General features: G+C 39.0%; 1 protein-coding gene across 4 annotated transcripts in view; it reads left to right on the plus strand.

Moving 5' to 3' along the window:
- adam22 (ADAM metallopeptidase domain 22) overlaps positions 1-17,264 on the plus strand; it is an 87,380-nt gene that overhangs the window by 47,686 nt on the left and 22,430 nt on the right. For all 4 annotated transcript variants that reach the window (XM_015357940.2, XM_069194795.1, XM_015357941.2 and 1 more), the window contains exons 11-23: positions 157-323; positions 948-1,032; positions 2,890-2,980; positions 3,100-3,151; positions 8,045-8,144; positions 9,059-9,130; positions 9,562-9,654; positions 11,523-11,603; positions 11,869-11,919; positions 12,822-12,885; positions 12,969-13,074; positions 13,260-13,379; positions 14,192-14,360. In XM_015357940.2, coding sequence (XP_015213426.2) covers positions 157-323; positions 948-1,032; positions 2,890-2,980; positions 3,100-3,151; positions 8,045-8,144; positions 9,059-9,130; positions 9,562-9,654; positions 11,523-11,603; positions 11,869-11,919; positions 12,822-12,885; positions 12,969-13,074; positions 13,260-13,379; positions 14,192-14,360 — 1,251 coding nt within the window. The remainder of the gene's footprint in view (positions 1-156; positions 324-947; positions 1,033-2,889; positions 2,981-3,099; positions 3,152-8,044; positions 8,145-9,058; positions 9,131-9,561; positions 9,655-11,522; positions 11,604-11,868; positions 11,920-12,821; positions 12,886-12,968; positions 13,075-13,259; positions 13,380-14,191; positions 14,361-17,264) is intronic.

Here is a 17,264-nt window from a genome sequence, read left to right on the forward strand (position 1 = left end):
ACATTGTGACTTAATTTGGGTAAATATTTTCAAATTAAAGATTATACAAGATTCTGCATTTCTTTCTGCAAAATAGTTACTGTAACTATGCCAAATTGATTTACTTTCAAAGGGTAATATTTTGTTGACTGTGGCTTCCGTTTGATTTCATGCTAGCTATTCAAAGACCAGCTCAACACAAGGATTGTTTTAGTAGCAATGGAAACCTGGGCAACGGACAACAAGTTCAACATTGACGTCAACCCCTTGATCACGCTGCGGGAGTTCATGAAGTACAGAAAGGACTTCATCAAGGAAAAGTGCGACTCTGTGCATCTGTTCTCGTAAGTAGCACAGGAGGTACATACTGTAACAATACAGGGCTACCGTACCATCTTCTGAAATATCGCATTGCCTTTTGACAGGATCCAAATTGAATCTTATCCTGTCGATAAGAAGCCATAAATCAGAACCTGAACAGTATTTTCAAGGCAGTCTTGCTATGATGGGCAAAGATGCAAACCATATACTCTCAACATGCAATAGTGTTGAACACCTATTGCTGTTGAACTGCTGTGCTCTATCGCTCAGATCTGTAAATTTTGCAGTTAGCTATATATAGCTATAAATTCCATCATAACTTGGTTTAAATGTATGGACATTAACAACCTTCTTTTACAGTTGATTTTCTAAAGTGATTTCTGGCTCTGGGCCTGTGGTGATCTCAGCATTGTGATGAGACAGACCAGCATGTTGAGCAGCAGGGCTCCCAGGCGCCATGTAGGCAGTGTTGTTCCCAAGGAGAAACCCGCCTGGCCTTTTCACAGTCCAGGAAGAAGAGAAACTAAGTTTAGGAGGTGGCTAGGAAAACGGTGCAGGAGACCAGAGAAGTTATTGGAGAGGACTGTAGGTACTGTATCTGAAACTGCTTAGCCTTCCTGTGGCCTGACGTGTCTTTCGTCCACTAGAGGGAGCCATTTCCACAACAGTCAAGACGGAGCCTCCTATCTGGGAGGTGTCTGCTCTTTAACTAAAGGTGGAGGAGTCAATGAGGTAGGAGGATCTTAAAAACTGTAGATGGTTTAATTGTAAATATCCTAAAATGCCAATAAATATTTAATAATAATTTAATACTATGTAATAATTTAACTTAAACATGTTTGGGCTTTTTAACAATTGTACTTTGTAAATGAAATAAAATCCCAAACTTGTGACTAGAAACAAAATGCAGTTGAAATTAAACTGAAGCAACTTCTTGGATCAAATAAGTCTTCAGTGATCGATTGACGGTGGGCTGGACTGAAAACCAGCAGGTGTGTGGGGCACCAGGATTGGCCTAGAGCAGGGGTGCCCAACCAGTCGATTGATCGCAAGAACGTTTGGCAAAAAATAAATGGCCTACTTGACTTATTTACTTTTTTCGCTAGCCTAAAAATTCATTCAGATATGTGCATGTAATGTCATACATTTCACTGCCCTGGTGTGTGTTTAACCCTTGTCGAATGGGTTGTAAAAGTCTCTTCCCTGAGTGCTGGTCGACACTGCTGGAAAAAAAGGCCATAGGATCTCCGTAAATAAAGAGTGTTGTGTGTGTGTGCTACACAAGAACGGTCTCTTGGTTATTGCCTCACGAAGCCCACATTCGCTACAGTGCATAGTGGAGCGAAAGAGACTGGCCGTGACAAATTCGCCAACAGTTTGATCGCCTATTTGATAGTTGTAGTCTTTGAGCGAAAACGATGAAGCGAAGAGACCGGAAACTTAACTGTTACCACAAGGAATGGGAGCATGATTATGGTTTTTTTTTGTACTTTCGCATTCAAATCTGCAATGCTAAAGTCGGCACGAAAACGGGAAATAGAGAACAACATTTCAAAACTGCACACAAAACGTCTGATGTGGACTTTCCCGCGAAAAGTGAGAAGGAAAAGAAAAGTGGGAAAAATGAAAATCTCAACTAGCAATAGGCGGTTTTCACGAGGCCGAACACAAGAGGGAAAGCGGCAATCGTCCTGGCTCAACACAACAAGTCATTCAGGGATCCAGAAGTCATTAAAAAGCGTTTGCTGAGGCAGCTGACCTGCTGTTTGGAGATTTCAAAAACAAACATTTTTGGCGAGGATCAGACAGCTGTTGCCTGAAATCAAAGAGTTAATCGAGTCATTTAAACGTGGTGAATATGCCCAATTAAAGGATAACCAGTGGCTTCAGGATTTAGCTTTCCTCACACTTGACTGAACTGCCGAATGAGCTGAATGTCGCGCTGCAGGGACAAAATAAAAATGTCATCGACACGATCAGCAGTGTCAACACGTTCCAAAAAAATGACAAGTGTTCTCAAGTTAGCTTCTCAGTGTCAATGCTCACATTAAGTTGGGATATTATTTTTTCTCAAATGGGGAACATTGCTTGTTCACTGTAGCATGAGTCACTTGCTTTTATTTGCTGTCGTTTTAGTGATGGTATCGTTATTGTACTGATGTGTCCACAGTCTGTTTTTCCTATATCAGAGCTTCAAATTCAAAGTGGTACAGTAGATCGCGCTGGACTGGCAAATGAAAAAGTAGATCTTACATTAAAAAAGGTTGGGCACCCCTGGTCCAGAAGAGGTAGTTGAACACACAGCAACATTCAAGCGAATGCATACATTTCTGTCTGCAGTAGACTGGTGTCTAGTCCCGCCTAGTGAGTGTCCTGTACTTGTTGGGTTGGGCTAAGTCCCACCTGGCCCCCGTTAGGATATACTGAAAATTGGTTAATGGGTGGATTTTACACACCCATTCTATGAAATTAATACGTCTAAAGGGCTTGAGCATAGATTTGACGTAAAATAAAAGACAGCTTTATTCACATGACTGGAATTATGTAGTGCGAAAATTGTTTGGGGTGGGATTCTCCTCTTTCTTGCAGTACGGGAAAGCGGACATGATGGCGATCACACTCGCGCAGTCATTGGGACAGAACATCGGCATCTTCTCAGACAAGAAAAAAATGATCAACGGTGAGGTGCCGCCTCTTCTGCTCTTCACTGCAAAGTTTTGAATGATAAAAAAGACATGGAAAGCGCTTTGCCTCTGTGCGTGTGTGTGTATTTCTCTTATGCTGTTCTTGTTTGCGCAGGGGAGTGCAAGTGTGATGATAAGTGGTACGGATGCGTAATGGAAGACGCCGGGTAAGTTGCCCTGAAAGTCCCATGTGAATAAAGAGCCCTGCTTCTTGTTTCTTCGTGTCAAGTGATCTTTCGGGTAAAATGCATTTCCATCTTTGTCTGTGTAAGGCCACTTTAAAGCATCTGCAATGCTTCTGCTTCAGTCAAGTAGGAAATGCTGCTATTCTGTTAGGAAATGTCCCTTCATCTTTTGATCGGTGGTACGATTGAAGTCAAGCTCTACAGTTGCAGCATTATTTCATTCCACATTTAAGTGACGACGTTAAGCGTCTCCATGAACTGCCTCTTCTTGGCAGAATGGACGAGGATGTTAATCTTTAGATGATTGTATTAAACCTGGCTCATGCCTTTTTCACCGGGGGAGCAGTAAGAGTGTTCAACACTAGAGGTCAGCACTTACCAGCTGTAGCTTTCCTGGCTTTTCTACGTAAGGCTCGACATTTCCTAGAGGTCAAACTGTATTTAAATGTTGATAGAATTAATGACCAATATCTAAGGAGCCGTTTAATGTAATAGTTTGTATAAGATTACAATGAAAACGTGAGAAGTTAAAAATCGGAGACTTGAATATTTGGATTTTGTTCCTAATTAGGGAAATTCATTTACTCCACTGATCTTGTAGCCTACTTTAAAACATTTATATATATATAACCCTTCTTTATGAGCTTATTTTCCTCCATCACATGCTATGAGTGAGAATAGTTTCAGGTTTTGCACTGTGGCTGGCTTGTCCAAGTACATTTTGATACGTGTCTTTATCTTTTTTTTTAAATACTTTTGCATTTCCCCCGAAATCCCAAATGGGACAGCAGGTGAGCAGAAGTTTGGTTTTGAAAATTGCTTGTGTAGTTTAAGCAGCTGCTTGTAAAGGTTGTGTTGATAGAACTAGGTGCTCCATGTCCATCTGCCATTCCATCAAACACTATCGGTGGAGGCCATGTGCTCTGCTGTGCCTTTTCTTTCAGGAGAAAATACAGGCTTCTTGCTAGTTCTGTATTTTTGAGTTTTATTATGGCTGAGGTCACATGCAAGAATGAATAATGCCAAACACTAATTTTCAATGCCGATCATCAGAAAAAAATTGGATGTCTTGACAATTAGCCCAACTCTGTTACCTAGATTGTCTAAATAACTGATACCATTATAGATGTAGTCTCATCTTCAAAACTCATGTCATTAGAAGAGCCATATCAGATGACTGGAGTGGAGTGTAATCAATTGCTATATTCACAAGCAGTGATTGTTACCCATTCCATTGTATCTACAGCTGTGAATACTATATTTTTACCAAGGTTAAAGACTTCTGAGCATGACACACCCAACTATATAGATCACTTTTGAAAAACGTTTCCTTTCCTTCTATTTTGCTGTGAATTTGTATTTATTCAATCCTTAGTTTGTACAGGGGGGAGAAAGCAACAACAGTCTACAAAGAATGTACTTCATCTAAGGAACTACGTTACATTGGGTATTTTTTTGTAGTGTGGTTTTAGAATGGCAAGAGAGGTCTAATAAAGTTTATATTAAAAAGCTTACGAATATACAGTATAGGATATATACATTTTAACTACTGTATAGCAGGTTGGTTGGACAAGCTTGAGGGTTCAAGTGACAGAAGTGTTCATTATAACCCTACTGCGAGGGAAGTACAGATACAGTATATGGGTTTTTCCTTGCTGTTTTAGTAAGATCAGGGCATGGTGTAGTAAGGTATAGTGAAACTGGAGTTATGGTACATGTCAGAAACCGTGGATATGCAAATTTATAATGTAATCAATAAAACTCCAGAAACTTGACTTTTGCGCAACGTTTACTGATATGTCAGTACATCACTAGGCTTAGCTCAATGTCAATAATACAATTATGGTACGTGCCACAGTCTTGACCCGTTTCCAAGGACAAGAATACTGTGGAAAATCGTAATGTGAGAAATTGAGAAAGCCAACATGCAATTCATCTGCACACACAAAAGGTGTAGCATAGGAAGTTTTATCTTTCCCAGTTATGGAAAGGGAACAGTAACATCTGTTGGTATGAAACGGATAAATCGATGGAAACATCTGTTCACAAGGAATTATGCAGGTCCTGAAGCAATGGGGAATAAAGTAGAACCCCTCCTATAGATACTTTATAAAACACTTTGGGATGGGACGAAAAGTGTTATATGTATAAATACTATCAAATCAAACTCCTAAATAACTCAGTGAACATCTGTGTTTTATTGACTTCTTAATTGATAGCTTTTAAGTAATTCCAGAATTTAAAGATGGGTAAAATAAGATTTGGAAGGGCCCTCTCATTTCTCCCTAAGGATGAGCAGATCTGCATAGTAAGAGTTCTTGTCAAGGTCAGCCCAGGCCAGTTATGGTGTGTGTAGCACAAAGCCTCCAGTTTTCACACTCCAGCAGGTGACTGAAAGTCATTCACCGGGAGGAGAAGGAGAAGCGTTTTAGATCAGGTTCAGTCATGTAGAACAAGACATTTTGCCGTGCTGATGCAGACATCCAAATTTTCATACTTCAAGACACTTCAAAAGTGTGCCTTGGATTGTTGAAAATATGTGTTGTCTACAAAGAATACTACTGTACTGCCGCACAGTAACTGAATCAAAATACAATACAAAGTACCATACACCATTTTCCCTGATGAATCATGCGGTGTAAAGGTACTGTACTGTAGAAAGAATTTTAATTTTACTTTAAGACACATTTACCCAAGCTACGTTTGTGTGTCAAAAGTTAATTTAATTTTTTATACAGTGCTCAAATCTGAATTTAAATATTCATTCAAGTACCTCACATACAATGCATAAATACATACAATGATCAGGTTAGATGTTAAATTAGGTTTAGTTGAAATTAGCTAACATTCTTTTTAGATGGGAGAAAAATGATGAATTTAAACTTTTTCGTCTAATGCTGTAAGTTCTTATTTCTTGTAAGTGAGATGAAGTTTTGTAATCATACTGAAGATTTTGTACTGCTATTATTGTGAATTAGTTTGATTTCTTACTTGAAACCCAGTGGTCAGGCAGTAAGGAAAGCAATCGTGTTTGTTTCCTTTAAAAACACAAGAGAATTGGAGAACACTGTGTGAGTAAAGTGCCATCTCTGCACTAAATACTCCTTTGATTAAGATTGTAAATAGCAGCTAATTTTACCTTTCTCTTTTTTTTTTAATCTCATGTTGCCAGGATAGGTTTCATTTTAGAGGTACTGTATTTCAACACTTGTGCTCTTAATTTGGTAATTCTTTATAGAATCCCTAAAATTTCTAACTGCATCTAGCACAGTGCTCTAATCATTAATTGAAATGTTTTTGATTTAATTTAAAGGTTGTTTTTTTAAACTCATCATCTTAATAGACAACACGCATCCAGTAAATATATATATAATGAATGTAGTAAGATACTTTAGAAATCTGCTTGTTAGGGCCCCTAATTCACTTATTCGGTATTGGACTGACGCTAGTGGAAGTAAGATCTGGCTTGGTAGTAAGATATTCATGTACAGTAACTCAGCTGGGTGAAGGGTCTAGTATTAGGAATTCCAGGGGTGACCTGTGATTTTCTTCAGCTACTTAATGTCTGTTTCCACTTTTAAAAGTCCAGTAAAATAGTGTACAATTGTATGGATTCATTTAAATTCAATTAAGCCTCCTAATAAGTCATTGTAGGTTGCTTTCAGTATGAGCCAGCTCACTGAACTAATGTCTTGAAAATAAATGATAAAGTCTCAACCGTTTAAGAACTAGTACTGTGAATTAGCATCTTTATGTTTTTACCAGATATTAGAACATTTATACAACATTCAATAATATGACTAAAGAGCAGGAAAGATGTTTCTTTAAAAAAAAAAAAGAACAAGTAACCAGCCAGTGCTTTGGACCTGCATACAGAGGGCAGGGTTTTAAAAGCAGTGCATGCTACTGTAGCGAACAGTGGAGCTTTGAGCTTGTGTCTTTTAAAATCAAGCCCTCAGCACTAGCTGGGCATTGTCAAGATCTTAGAAATATCCATCAAGAAAACAGAGCTGCTTCTGCATCTGCGACTTTCATCTGGGATGACTGCCTTTTCAGAATCCCAGTAGGTGTGTTTTTGGTTCACTTTTCTTTTCCAGTGCTCGCGCTTTTCCATTATTCCTGCGTCTGACCCCACTGCCTTTTAAGCTCACCTGTGACACATGGACCAGTGTGCACGAGATGCTCCCTTGCAGTTTAATGTACTGTACATGCTTGATCATTTAAGATCCCGTGCCAGCAGAGGTTCTCTGCATGTGCCGATTAAAGAGACCTTGGATGAGCTGGGACTCTAACACTCCAAAACACACCTCCAATTGTTAAGATGTTTATAGAGATTCTCAGACCTTTAGGTTCTTAGGAATGCTTGGAGTTTATGTAGAATCATGTGTGCCTTTGCACCTCTTTCATTTTTTCTTCCCTTCCTAAAACCATTTTGCACGCTTGCCGTGTCAAATACAGTTTTAGAGCTGATAACCAAAGTTTTGAAAGCATCAAGTGAAACATGACTGGGAAAAAAAGAAACATTCACATTAAACTGGGATCCAGGAAGTGGTAACCACTGCCAACTTCACTTGGGTCCTGACAGAGATCAATAGTGTATCTTTTAGTCCATTTACTATTGGGTGCAAAAGCTAAAATGTATTTCCACTTTTTTTAACTTATCACACCTTGAAATGAAAAACTCCCAATTGATTGTGTTCTTTAGGTGCACAGTGCATTCAGGTAAGAGCTAACAGATAAGTGGAGTGCTAACCTGTCCTCTTTTAGGAATTTTGAATTATACCTGGTAGTAGTCTAGTACAGTATGTTCCTGAGGCTTAACAGTTTAGTTTAACAGCATTTTAAGAATTGCACGTTTTTGTTGTTTCAATACAGCTATTACCTTCCAAAAAGATTCTCACAGTGCAACATTGAAGAGTACCACAATTTCCTAAACAATGGGGGAGGTGCTTGTCTGTTCAACAAACCCACAAAGGTAATGTCTGCTTTAAACCTCTAAAACATTCTAAATGTCTGTGCTGTGTGAAAGCATTTTTGGCAACGGCCCAGTGGGTGGTACTCTCATTGATTGTTTTAGCTGCTTCACTGTTTCAAGTAAGGTGCAGTACTTTTCCTGCACCGTGCTCGCCAATACAAAAACACCCAGTGTCTGTAAAAAAAATTGTAATGGTTAGTTTACTGCATTTGCACTTAATTCATGTACTTCATTTAAAGAATCGGAATACTATTACTTCTTTTCAAAGACTTTGTTCTAGTCATATTTCGATCAAACAAAGCAGAAATTAAAAAAAACAACAAGATTTGCAATGACTAAAGAAATTCTTTATTGATGGTTAAGCCATTACTATGATTTATATTTAATGTATGGGCAATTGCATACATGATAAATGCATGTATTACCTTGAACACTTGCCATCTTTCTCAAAAGACTTCTGAAAATCATATGTTCCATTTGCATTCATTACTGTGTTTATAAATTGCAATTATTTTTGGAGGAGGGGGTGTTTGATCACAATTCTGAGGTTTGAATTTGTCTTTAATAAGAGAAGAAAGAAGGGATATATACAGTATTTAGCTTGAGCAATACATTTATTCCCCAGATATAATTGCACCTTGATCCTTGTACATTCCCTTTAAATGTCATTTGTATCTACTTTCTCTTGGACAACATTTAAAGCAATCATTTGGAACTTCAATAGGTTATTTCTTTTTTTAAATATCTACAAACGCAAGATTTCACTGTATGCTTCTAAATCTCCAGTGTTTAAATGTACAGTTCCCGTGTAAATGTCGGTCCTATCTCACCTGTCCCACATGGACCAGTTTGCACAAGGAGGTCCTTGTGATGGAACATGCCCACTCCTTTCATGTTTATTTCCTATCGCGTAGCTTTTAGACCCCCCGGAATGTGGCAATGGATTCGTTGAGCCTGGAGAGGAGTGTGACTGTGGTACGCCTGCTGTGAGTAAGGAGTGTATTTCTGAAATCCTCTGGGCTCTCCAGTAGATATCTTACAACTCTGAAGTTTACCCCAGTTTGAAACTGTTCGAAAAGAGATGTACTAGTGGATTTTGGAATCGTCTGGAATGAGTCGTCAAGCATGAACTTCCATGTACTGTATTACCTTAATCTTAATAAGTTAAAATCTGTCTTCAATAATGCTACTGACATGCAGAATTCACCACTGCAAGTGACCCTTAACGTCTGCTAGTCTGCTTTCAATAAGTGACACCTGTGAAACTGCTAGTATATTAGATTACGCAGTTTAGTTAAGTACTGGAGGAGTTTAACTTAAAATGGACAATATAAGAAACAGAAGCCTTATAGTCTAAATATTCTATTCATCAAGTGTTGTGGATTAATCTAATATTGCATTTTGGTTTTGCTTTCAGGAATGCAAGAAGGAAGGTGAGAACTGCTGTAAAAAGTGTACGCTCACTCAAGGCTCCAACTGCAGCGATGGTCTCTGCTGTAAGAACTGCCAGGTATTGCGAGCTTCCCTCTCCCAAACACAGGACAATGAAAAGGAATTAAAATTGAAAATAATTTAGAATAATCAAACACTTGGTTGCTTGCCTGTGTAAAAGTCAGCCACCCAAGTCAGAAGAATTTGCCTTTCGAACGTGGCAGGAAGGGAAGGACAAGAGGCACAATGCGCACTTGCGGATAAGGACACACTCACTGCCGCTTTGGGAGGTTTTCATTAACTTTACACTGAATGAGACCCCCAAAACTAGCATTTACCACCCTGAGATTGCTAGACCACAGGATGGTCTGTAATGTCTTATTGTTAATATTGTAGAATGTGGTGCACATTCCAAGGTACCAAGGTACAGCATTTTAATTTAAATAAACAAAATAATGCTTGTGTTTGGCTACAGATATACATCAGGTAACGTAGTCTGTGGGATGTCCTTGTTTATAATTAAACTGTCATTTCCCCAGCTACTGTACCTAAAGCAGTTATCAGATAGACCTGCAACAGAGAGTGGTGGGGAGACCTCACACAGATTCCTGAAAAACTGCGGTGAATTATGTGCTGCGAGTGGAGCACATTGCTTCTACATTCTTCCCCATGCTTGCTTAATAAGAACTTAAGGTTTCTGCTGGAACATGTTGAAGGATAGTTTTATAATACTTCTAACCTGAAATGAGCACAAAAAACCCGTAGACAGTAACAGACATTTCACAAGCTGCGTAATAAAGAGGTATACCCAGATGTTCTTATTAAACCTTTTTTATAGTAGGGATTGTCAAGATTCAGATGAGAAGGGGTCATTGTGAATGTGATTCTATTCCTGACAAATTGTTTTGCAGAAAGGCAGGTTTATCTGGCTTGCCCGAAAAAGGTCATTGCGGAAAAAAAATGCTTTAGTTTTAAAACCCCTCAATTTACTTGGACGTCTATTTGTACAAGTAATTGATATGTAGAAGCATGAGCAGGTCCAAGCTTATTTCTGGCTAATCAGTACATTAACAAGCGACTCATGCTCCAGTAATTCAAGGTGAGTGTGCTGTGTAATGCAGATACTCTATAAGTAAGTGTCAGGTCTGATTTCTGAAATGTATACTTGTAGTGATTTAGCCTGAACAACTTCAGACAAATTCTTTCTTAAAACCGTCGGGCCATGTTTCATGCATTATTTACTGGTGCCCCAAGAATCAATTCTTTCTCTGATCAGGGTCTTATGGGTCAGAGGATCATAGCTTCTTACACTACCACTGTTCAAACCTGCTTTTGGAATAGTCTTAAATTCTAGGTCTCTAACAGCAGTGTTAACAAAGTCTTTAATTATAATACTTTTTTGGCTACCATCAAATAGTCATGGAAATCCAGATGAGTTCAACTCAAATGGCGTGGGTTTTCCTTCCTCGGTTGAAGCCAACTCACAATAAAACGTTTTGTTCATTACTACAATAATAAACATACAGTAAACTAATAAAGGATTCTTCTCTATGTAGTTCAAACGCTTCTTGAAAAAATGTGAACCTTGCATGAACTGAATTACATAGTGTCATTTCTTGTTCTTTTTCATTTCGATATAGTGGAAAATTCATAAACTCAATTGATGAGGTCGAATTTTAGGTGCTTTACTGAAACCGTCCGTTATTACTACAGGAATATTGCTTTTATTCAGAAGACACATCTAGTAGGCTATGGTCTTTTTAGTTTGGATGCTTTGCAAAAGCTATACTTTATTCCCTACAAACTTTTATTTGGAAGGAAATCGTTTGAAATTGTGATCAATGCTGCATTGAACTTTTCCAGTCATTGAACTTCAACATCTTATGTAAGTCTGTTGTACTGCTTCGTGTGTAAATTTGATGTTTGCTTTAAATTCTTGCCTTTCAGTTGGAGTACATGGGTGTTGTCTGCCGAGAGGCTGTGAATGACTGTGACATTCCAGAGAACTGCACTGGCAACTCAAGTCAGGTACGTCAAAGGGAAGAAGTGTCTGGGCTGCTAAGGTCTTTTTCTCAGCACCGTTTTGCCTTTTTTTGTAGATATTTCTAGTCTCATGCCTTCTATTCTTTGTTGGCTTTTATTTAATTCATCATTCCCCTATCTCAAAAATAAACTGTTAAGAAATGCAGATGTAAAGTTTTTTACCATGTAGACAATTATAACAATCAAAACAAATGCTTCAGTTTCACCTGTTCGGTCTATACACAAAAAAAAACGCGTACTTTTTTTCCAGTGTCCACCAAATGTTCATAAGATGGATGGCTATACTTGTGAAAAGGACCAGGTAAATGTATTTTTTTATATATTAACTTTATTAATATAGAGTGACTTGTGCAGCTTATTGGAGTCATTTTGTGGTAGGTACTATACCTTCGCATAGTTGGATTAATCCAAGAATTAAACGTGAAGACCGCATCACAGGGTCATGCATACAAATGAGTACCCTTTCCCCACGGTGGACTGTGACTGTATACACCAGAGAGCACTGTTCTGTGTTCATAGAGGCTTGCATGTACGGTATGGGAGATCTTGGTACACAGCTGTGTGAAGTTATTTAATTTTCAGTCAGATTTGCAGAGCATTCTGAGATCTGCTAGCACAGCTGGCTTGAGGCAACCCCAGAGCCAAATAGCACACAGCTCCAGACCCCTGGAATTGTGGTGTCCAGGCTTAAGGGCGCTGTTGTCTAATGCATGTGACAGCAGTGCTCTCGCAGTCTCTGTAGTGCAAGGTTGCGTCATCCTGCATTAAGGCAGTCTGCTGCAACTGGCCGTACTGCTGAAATGAGGGGAATTACCACCATTTCCAGGATTGACAGATAGTGCTGGCGTGGACAGTAACTGTGGATCTTTCAGAAAAAAAGCATGGCCAACTGATAACCCCTATCCATCACTGTCGTCTTGTCTCACGATGATTTTAGTGATGCCACACTGACATTCAAGATCAATGCTTGTTTGTAAGGATCTCTTCGCTGGAACCTTTTGTATCTGAGTGCTGATAGGTATGATGATTTTGAAACTCAGGGGTGCTTGGAAAGCCATGTTAGTGCCCCTGAAGTTGTTCTTGTCCAGGGAGACACATTCCCCATGGTTCCTTCTATAGCTTTAAAAAGCACAAACTGGGCTGGTGAAAATGTAACTGCATTAATATTATTGACATTTGAGTGAACCTTTCTTACATTTTTAGGGTCGTTGCTTCAATGGAAGGTGTAAAACGAAAGACAGACAATGCAAATACATTTGGGGAGAGAGTAAGTGGAAGAAGAATGAATTTTCCTTTCAAATATAAACAAAAGTAGTCACTTTAAGGTACATGCTAGCATTTGTTTTTCAGAAGCAACTTCTGCAGACAAGTTTTGCTATGAGAAACTCAACATTGAGGGGACTGAAAAGGGAAACTGTGGGAAGGATAAAGACACTTGGATTCAGTGCAACAAGCAGTAAGGCATTCTGACATTTTTGTGCTCTGTTATGACATGTGGCTCAGATTGACCTTGTTATAAAAACAGATGCTTCAGTTTCTAAAAATCTTCAAATTCCATTCTGTACCCATGTCCAAACTGCTATTAAAAGCTGTTTGAAGAAACCTTGATCATTTTTAATTGTATTTTTTTGCTTGATCTAGAGACGTGCATTGCGGGTATCTACTGTGCTCCAATATCTCTCCTGCACCCAGACTAGGAGAGCTGCAAGGTGGTTTGACTTCCTACACAGTGGTTCAGCAAAGTGCTGCCTTAGACTGCAGGTAATGAATTTATTGCAAAGGCAATGTGTCACAAAGTCTGCCCTCCTCCTTTTCTGTGTCCTGCTGTCTCCTACAGGTGCTTTTGTGTGAGATTCAGTTTGATTTCCATTTCCATTCAGAGCTCAGAGAATGTGCATGTCTAAAATGCAGCTGGAAACCAGATTTCAGCTTGATTTCTATTTGTTCTGCAATGTTTTTAACCAGTTGCTTTTTGGCAGTTCCATTTTAAATGTGTTCTGACACAGAGGCCTTCACTTGTTAACTCTTACGTCTAGACCCAATGTTTACTCTGCATAAACTGCAATTCTTTTGTCGGGTCTTTCACAAATGCTGAAAAAAAAACATGCAGGTCTCTGTGATTTGCAAAAAAATGTTATATTCATTATGGTTCCATTTCATACACTTGATGATTTGTAATCACAAAATGCAATAAGTAATTTCGTAATAATTTGAAAATATATTTCTTTTCCAGATAGTCACATGGATATGGAATTCCATGGAGTTTATAATAATAATAATAATAATAATAATAATAATAATAATAATAAGGGATGATTTATATTGGTGTACTGGCTTTAGGATTTTGCAGTGCTTACCCTGATTTTCATAATATGTACAATATATCAGGGTGGTAAATTAATCATCAGGTTTTGTTGGTAGTTCTTCAGAACTACAGCTTTATTTTATATTACGAGTGGAAGTGAAAGGGGCTGAAAAAATGTCAATGTATACTACCCGGATGCTGTTTTTAACGTGGTGTCTGAAGAGGAGAGAAAACGAGGGCTGGTTTCTGCTGTGCTGTGTCCCCGCAGTGGTGGCCATGTGATAATTGACGGAGATACGGATCTGGGCTACGTGGAGGATGGGACTGCCTGTGGCACCGACAGGCTCTGCTTAAGCCACAGGTGTCTCCCGGTGCAGGAATTCAATTTCAGCACTTGCCCCGGCACCACTGATAAGAAAATCTGCTCAGGGCACGGGGTACGTTTAATATCCAATTAACGTTCCCAGCAGTTGACTGATTGCTGGGAGGTACAGCAAGCACGCCGCATGGCCGCAGCCCTTTCTCACCGCACGGGACGGTTGCGATTACTTTAAATTGATTGGAGACTGCGAGTGGCTCCGCACGTGGTATTAATTGTCAGCCTGTTAAATTCACACAGCCCTGTTAAAGGCGCTCGGTTCCCAGGAGCGACTTTTCATGAAATAGACGTTTTGTTAGGTGATCGAACCCTGGTGGGGGGCCGAGACGCCCTCGTCACGTTTGCACACGACCCCCGTTTGCTCGTTTAAGTCGCGCTGTAAGGGTGCTGTGGCTCTGTGATATCCAGGGGCTGCCTCCCTGACAGAATGATTGCAAAAGTAGCCCTGCTAGAGGATTTTGGATCCATCCGTCCGTGAGGCTCCAGGAAGCTATTTGAAGAAGACCCTGCCCGGTCACTTCCTCACAGTAACCACTTTAACTAGACAATCGCACATCATGGAAGGTGAATAAACTCAAAACACGGTCATCGTACGGTCCTTCATTCTTATGCATGTGCCTAGAAAAAGGAAAGCTTACTTAACTAATTCTTCTACGAAGCAGCAGCATTAATGAATGCAAAGCATACAGTAGATCATATTCAGTTTTTCAGAAGCTTTTTGATAGTTACTTGCAACAGAGAAATTCTTTAAATTACAGATCTTAGGCATTCAATGTCAATCCAAAGAAAAGCAATACAATTTAATCTACTGAGGAAACTGTTATAAACAAAATAGAGATGTATACTCCACGTAAAGGGATATACTGTAATTATGGAGGACATGGGGAATCTGAATTGGAACATCATTGCTCTGATCGTTGCTTGACAGATTGAATTAAGGGCCACTCTTGTGCTCCTGTGCCCCATGTGGAACATTCGCTGGTGTGTTCCAGTCTGGTTGACTGAGCTCACCAGGCACTTACTGCTTTTGTGCACATGGTTTACCCAGAGTGACCCAAAGGACTTGAGCCCTTCACCAAAGTCAATAGTGATCTACCCCAATAGCTTACAGATGCAGTCCTAAGTCAAGTCATTCTTGAACGATTCCCACTGAGTAAACGAGTACACTAGACTCCTTTTTGTGACTCCAGAAGTTTTTATTACTGTGGGGCATTGTCTAGCTTGGCTTGGGGATACTTTGGTATTATGCGGTGGTCTTATACAACAACAGCTTGCATTAGGGGCATTATTACAGGTACTGTACCATAGTTTCCCCACTCTTTCAAAAACTAAATTCCGTCCTTTTCTTAGTTTCAGAAAAGAAGATTTTTTTTTTCTTTGGATAGAAAAACTAGTGTGTTTTTTTAATTTGTGATAGTGCTTCCCTAAATAACCACTATGGGCTCTGCCACACCATTGCCAATACTTAGCTTGGCTCCAAAGGATCTACACAAGAACTCTACAGGGAGATCTTTAACCTACTGTCCCATTAGCCTTAATCTAAGGGCTGGCACTGGGTTTTACCAGTCATTCTCTAATTTGTCAGCTCGGACACTAACCTAGCTATTTTTGTCTCGCCGCAAGGCCCTTTAGCACTCTATATTTGTTTTTGTTTTTCAAAAACTTTATCGTTCTCTCTCGTCTTAAGAGTAGACAACCACTCCCGGTTACGGAAACTGTTTATAGAGGAATGTGATAACAATCAGATGTATTCTATTCCTCTAAAAACCTTGCTAATGCTTTGATATTCCTCTCTCGTGTGTCTCTAAACTGCCATCTAGTGCCTTAAAGTGACACTAGCACTCCTAGACCTGGCTTCATTTTTACAAATCTCTCTAGATTATTTACTGTACTGTGGTCAGTGCACACAATAGTCCAGTTAATACACAAATGGGTCACTTTCTAAGCCACATCGGAAGCTAACTGACTTTCTTTACTTTTCTTAGGTCAGTCACACTTTTCTGTGGAGTTCAGCTATACTTGACCTAGATTTAATTGTTCCTTATTGTGTACACAGAACTAAGCAAAATTGTTTTGATCTTTGAACTAGTGCTGCATTTATTTTTCTCTTTAAAAGCAAGGAAACGGCAAAGGCTTAATTTTCAAAGAAATATGGCAACAAAATGTAATAGCCGAATGACTTATTTAAAGGGCGTTGTAATTATCTGTCCTAAATTGTATCACTGGTGACCCAGTTTGACAGTAAACCATAATCCAACAATAGTTCAAAAAGACATTTCAGTACTTATTCTTGCTCTCTTCTGAATCAAAGGATTTATTAATCTGTCGTTGCAATAAAAGACTTTGAAATGGAAATTTACCTTAATAATTAAAGGACAGTGTCATTATGTGCATGCTCATCAGTATTTTTCAACCAAAAGTACAGTGTTGATCACTGGTAAACTGATAATTGTCATTTTTAATTGCATTTGTCAATGGGAGAAGTCGTGATTCCTGCATTAACTTAAAAGTTCTTTTCACAGCTTAATTGGTGAAAAGCACCAGATGGGTGAATTGTTAAACCTTTTGCTTAAGGATAAGTAGGTTGCAATTTATTGATAGTTACTATTGTGGAAGTAAAAATAGGTTGAGACCATTTCAAAGGGATTTTTAACATTCTTTAGTTTCTACTGTCATTCTGTTTCACAGTATATTGTAAAAATATCTTTGTATATAAAAGATTACTTTTAACTGGAGAAATTTTTCTGCAGTTGTTTTCCAGTTATTTTGTATTTTCTATTTCAGACAGTACAGTAGGTTAACTAAGAGAATATGTAGTGGGGGAGCATATCCATATTGTTCAGGTGTTTGTATACCATGCTGTGGCAGTCACATGTGCTGTCTTCCACCTCCTTATGATAAACCTTAGAGAAGAATCTCGAGACTTACAATGCAGGAGTAGTTATTTCCCTTGGGGAAATAG

This window comes from Lepisosteus oculatus, chromosome 10 (genome assembly GCF_040954835.1).
Source record: "Lepisosteus oculatus isolate fLepOcu1 chromosome 10, fLepOcu1.hap2, whole genome shotgun sequence".
Taxonomy (NCBI): Eukaryota; Metazoa; Chordata; class Actinopteri; order Semionotiformes; family Lepisosteidae; genus Lepisosteus; species Lepisosteus oculatus.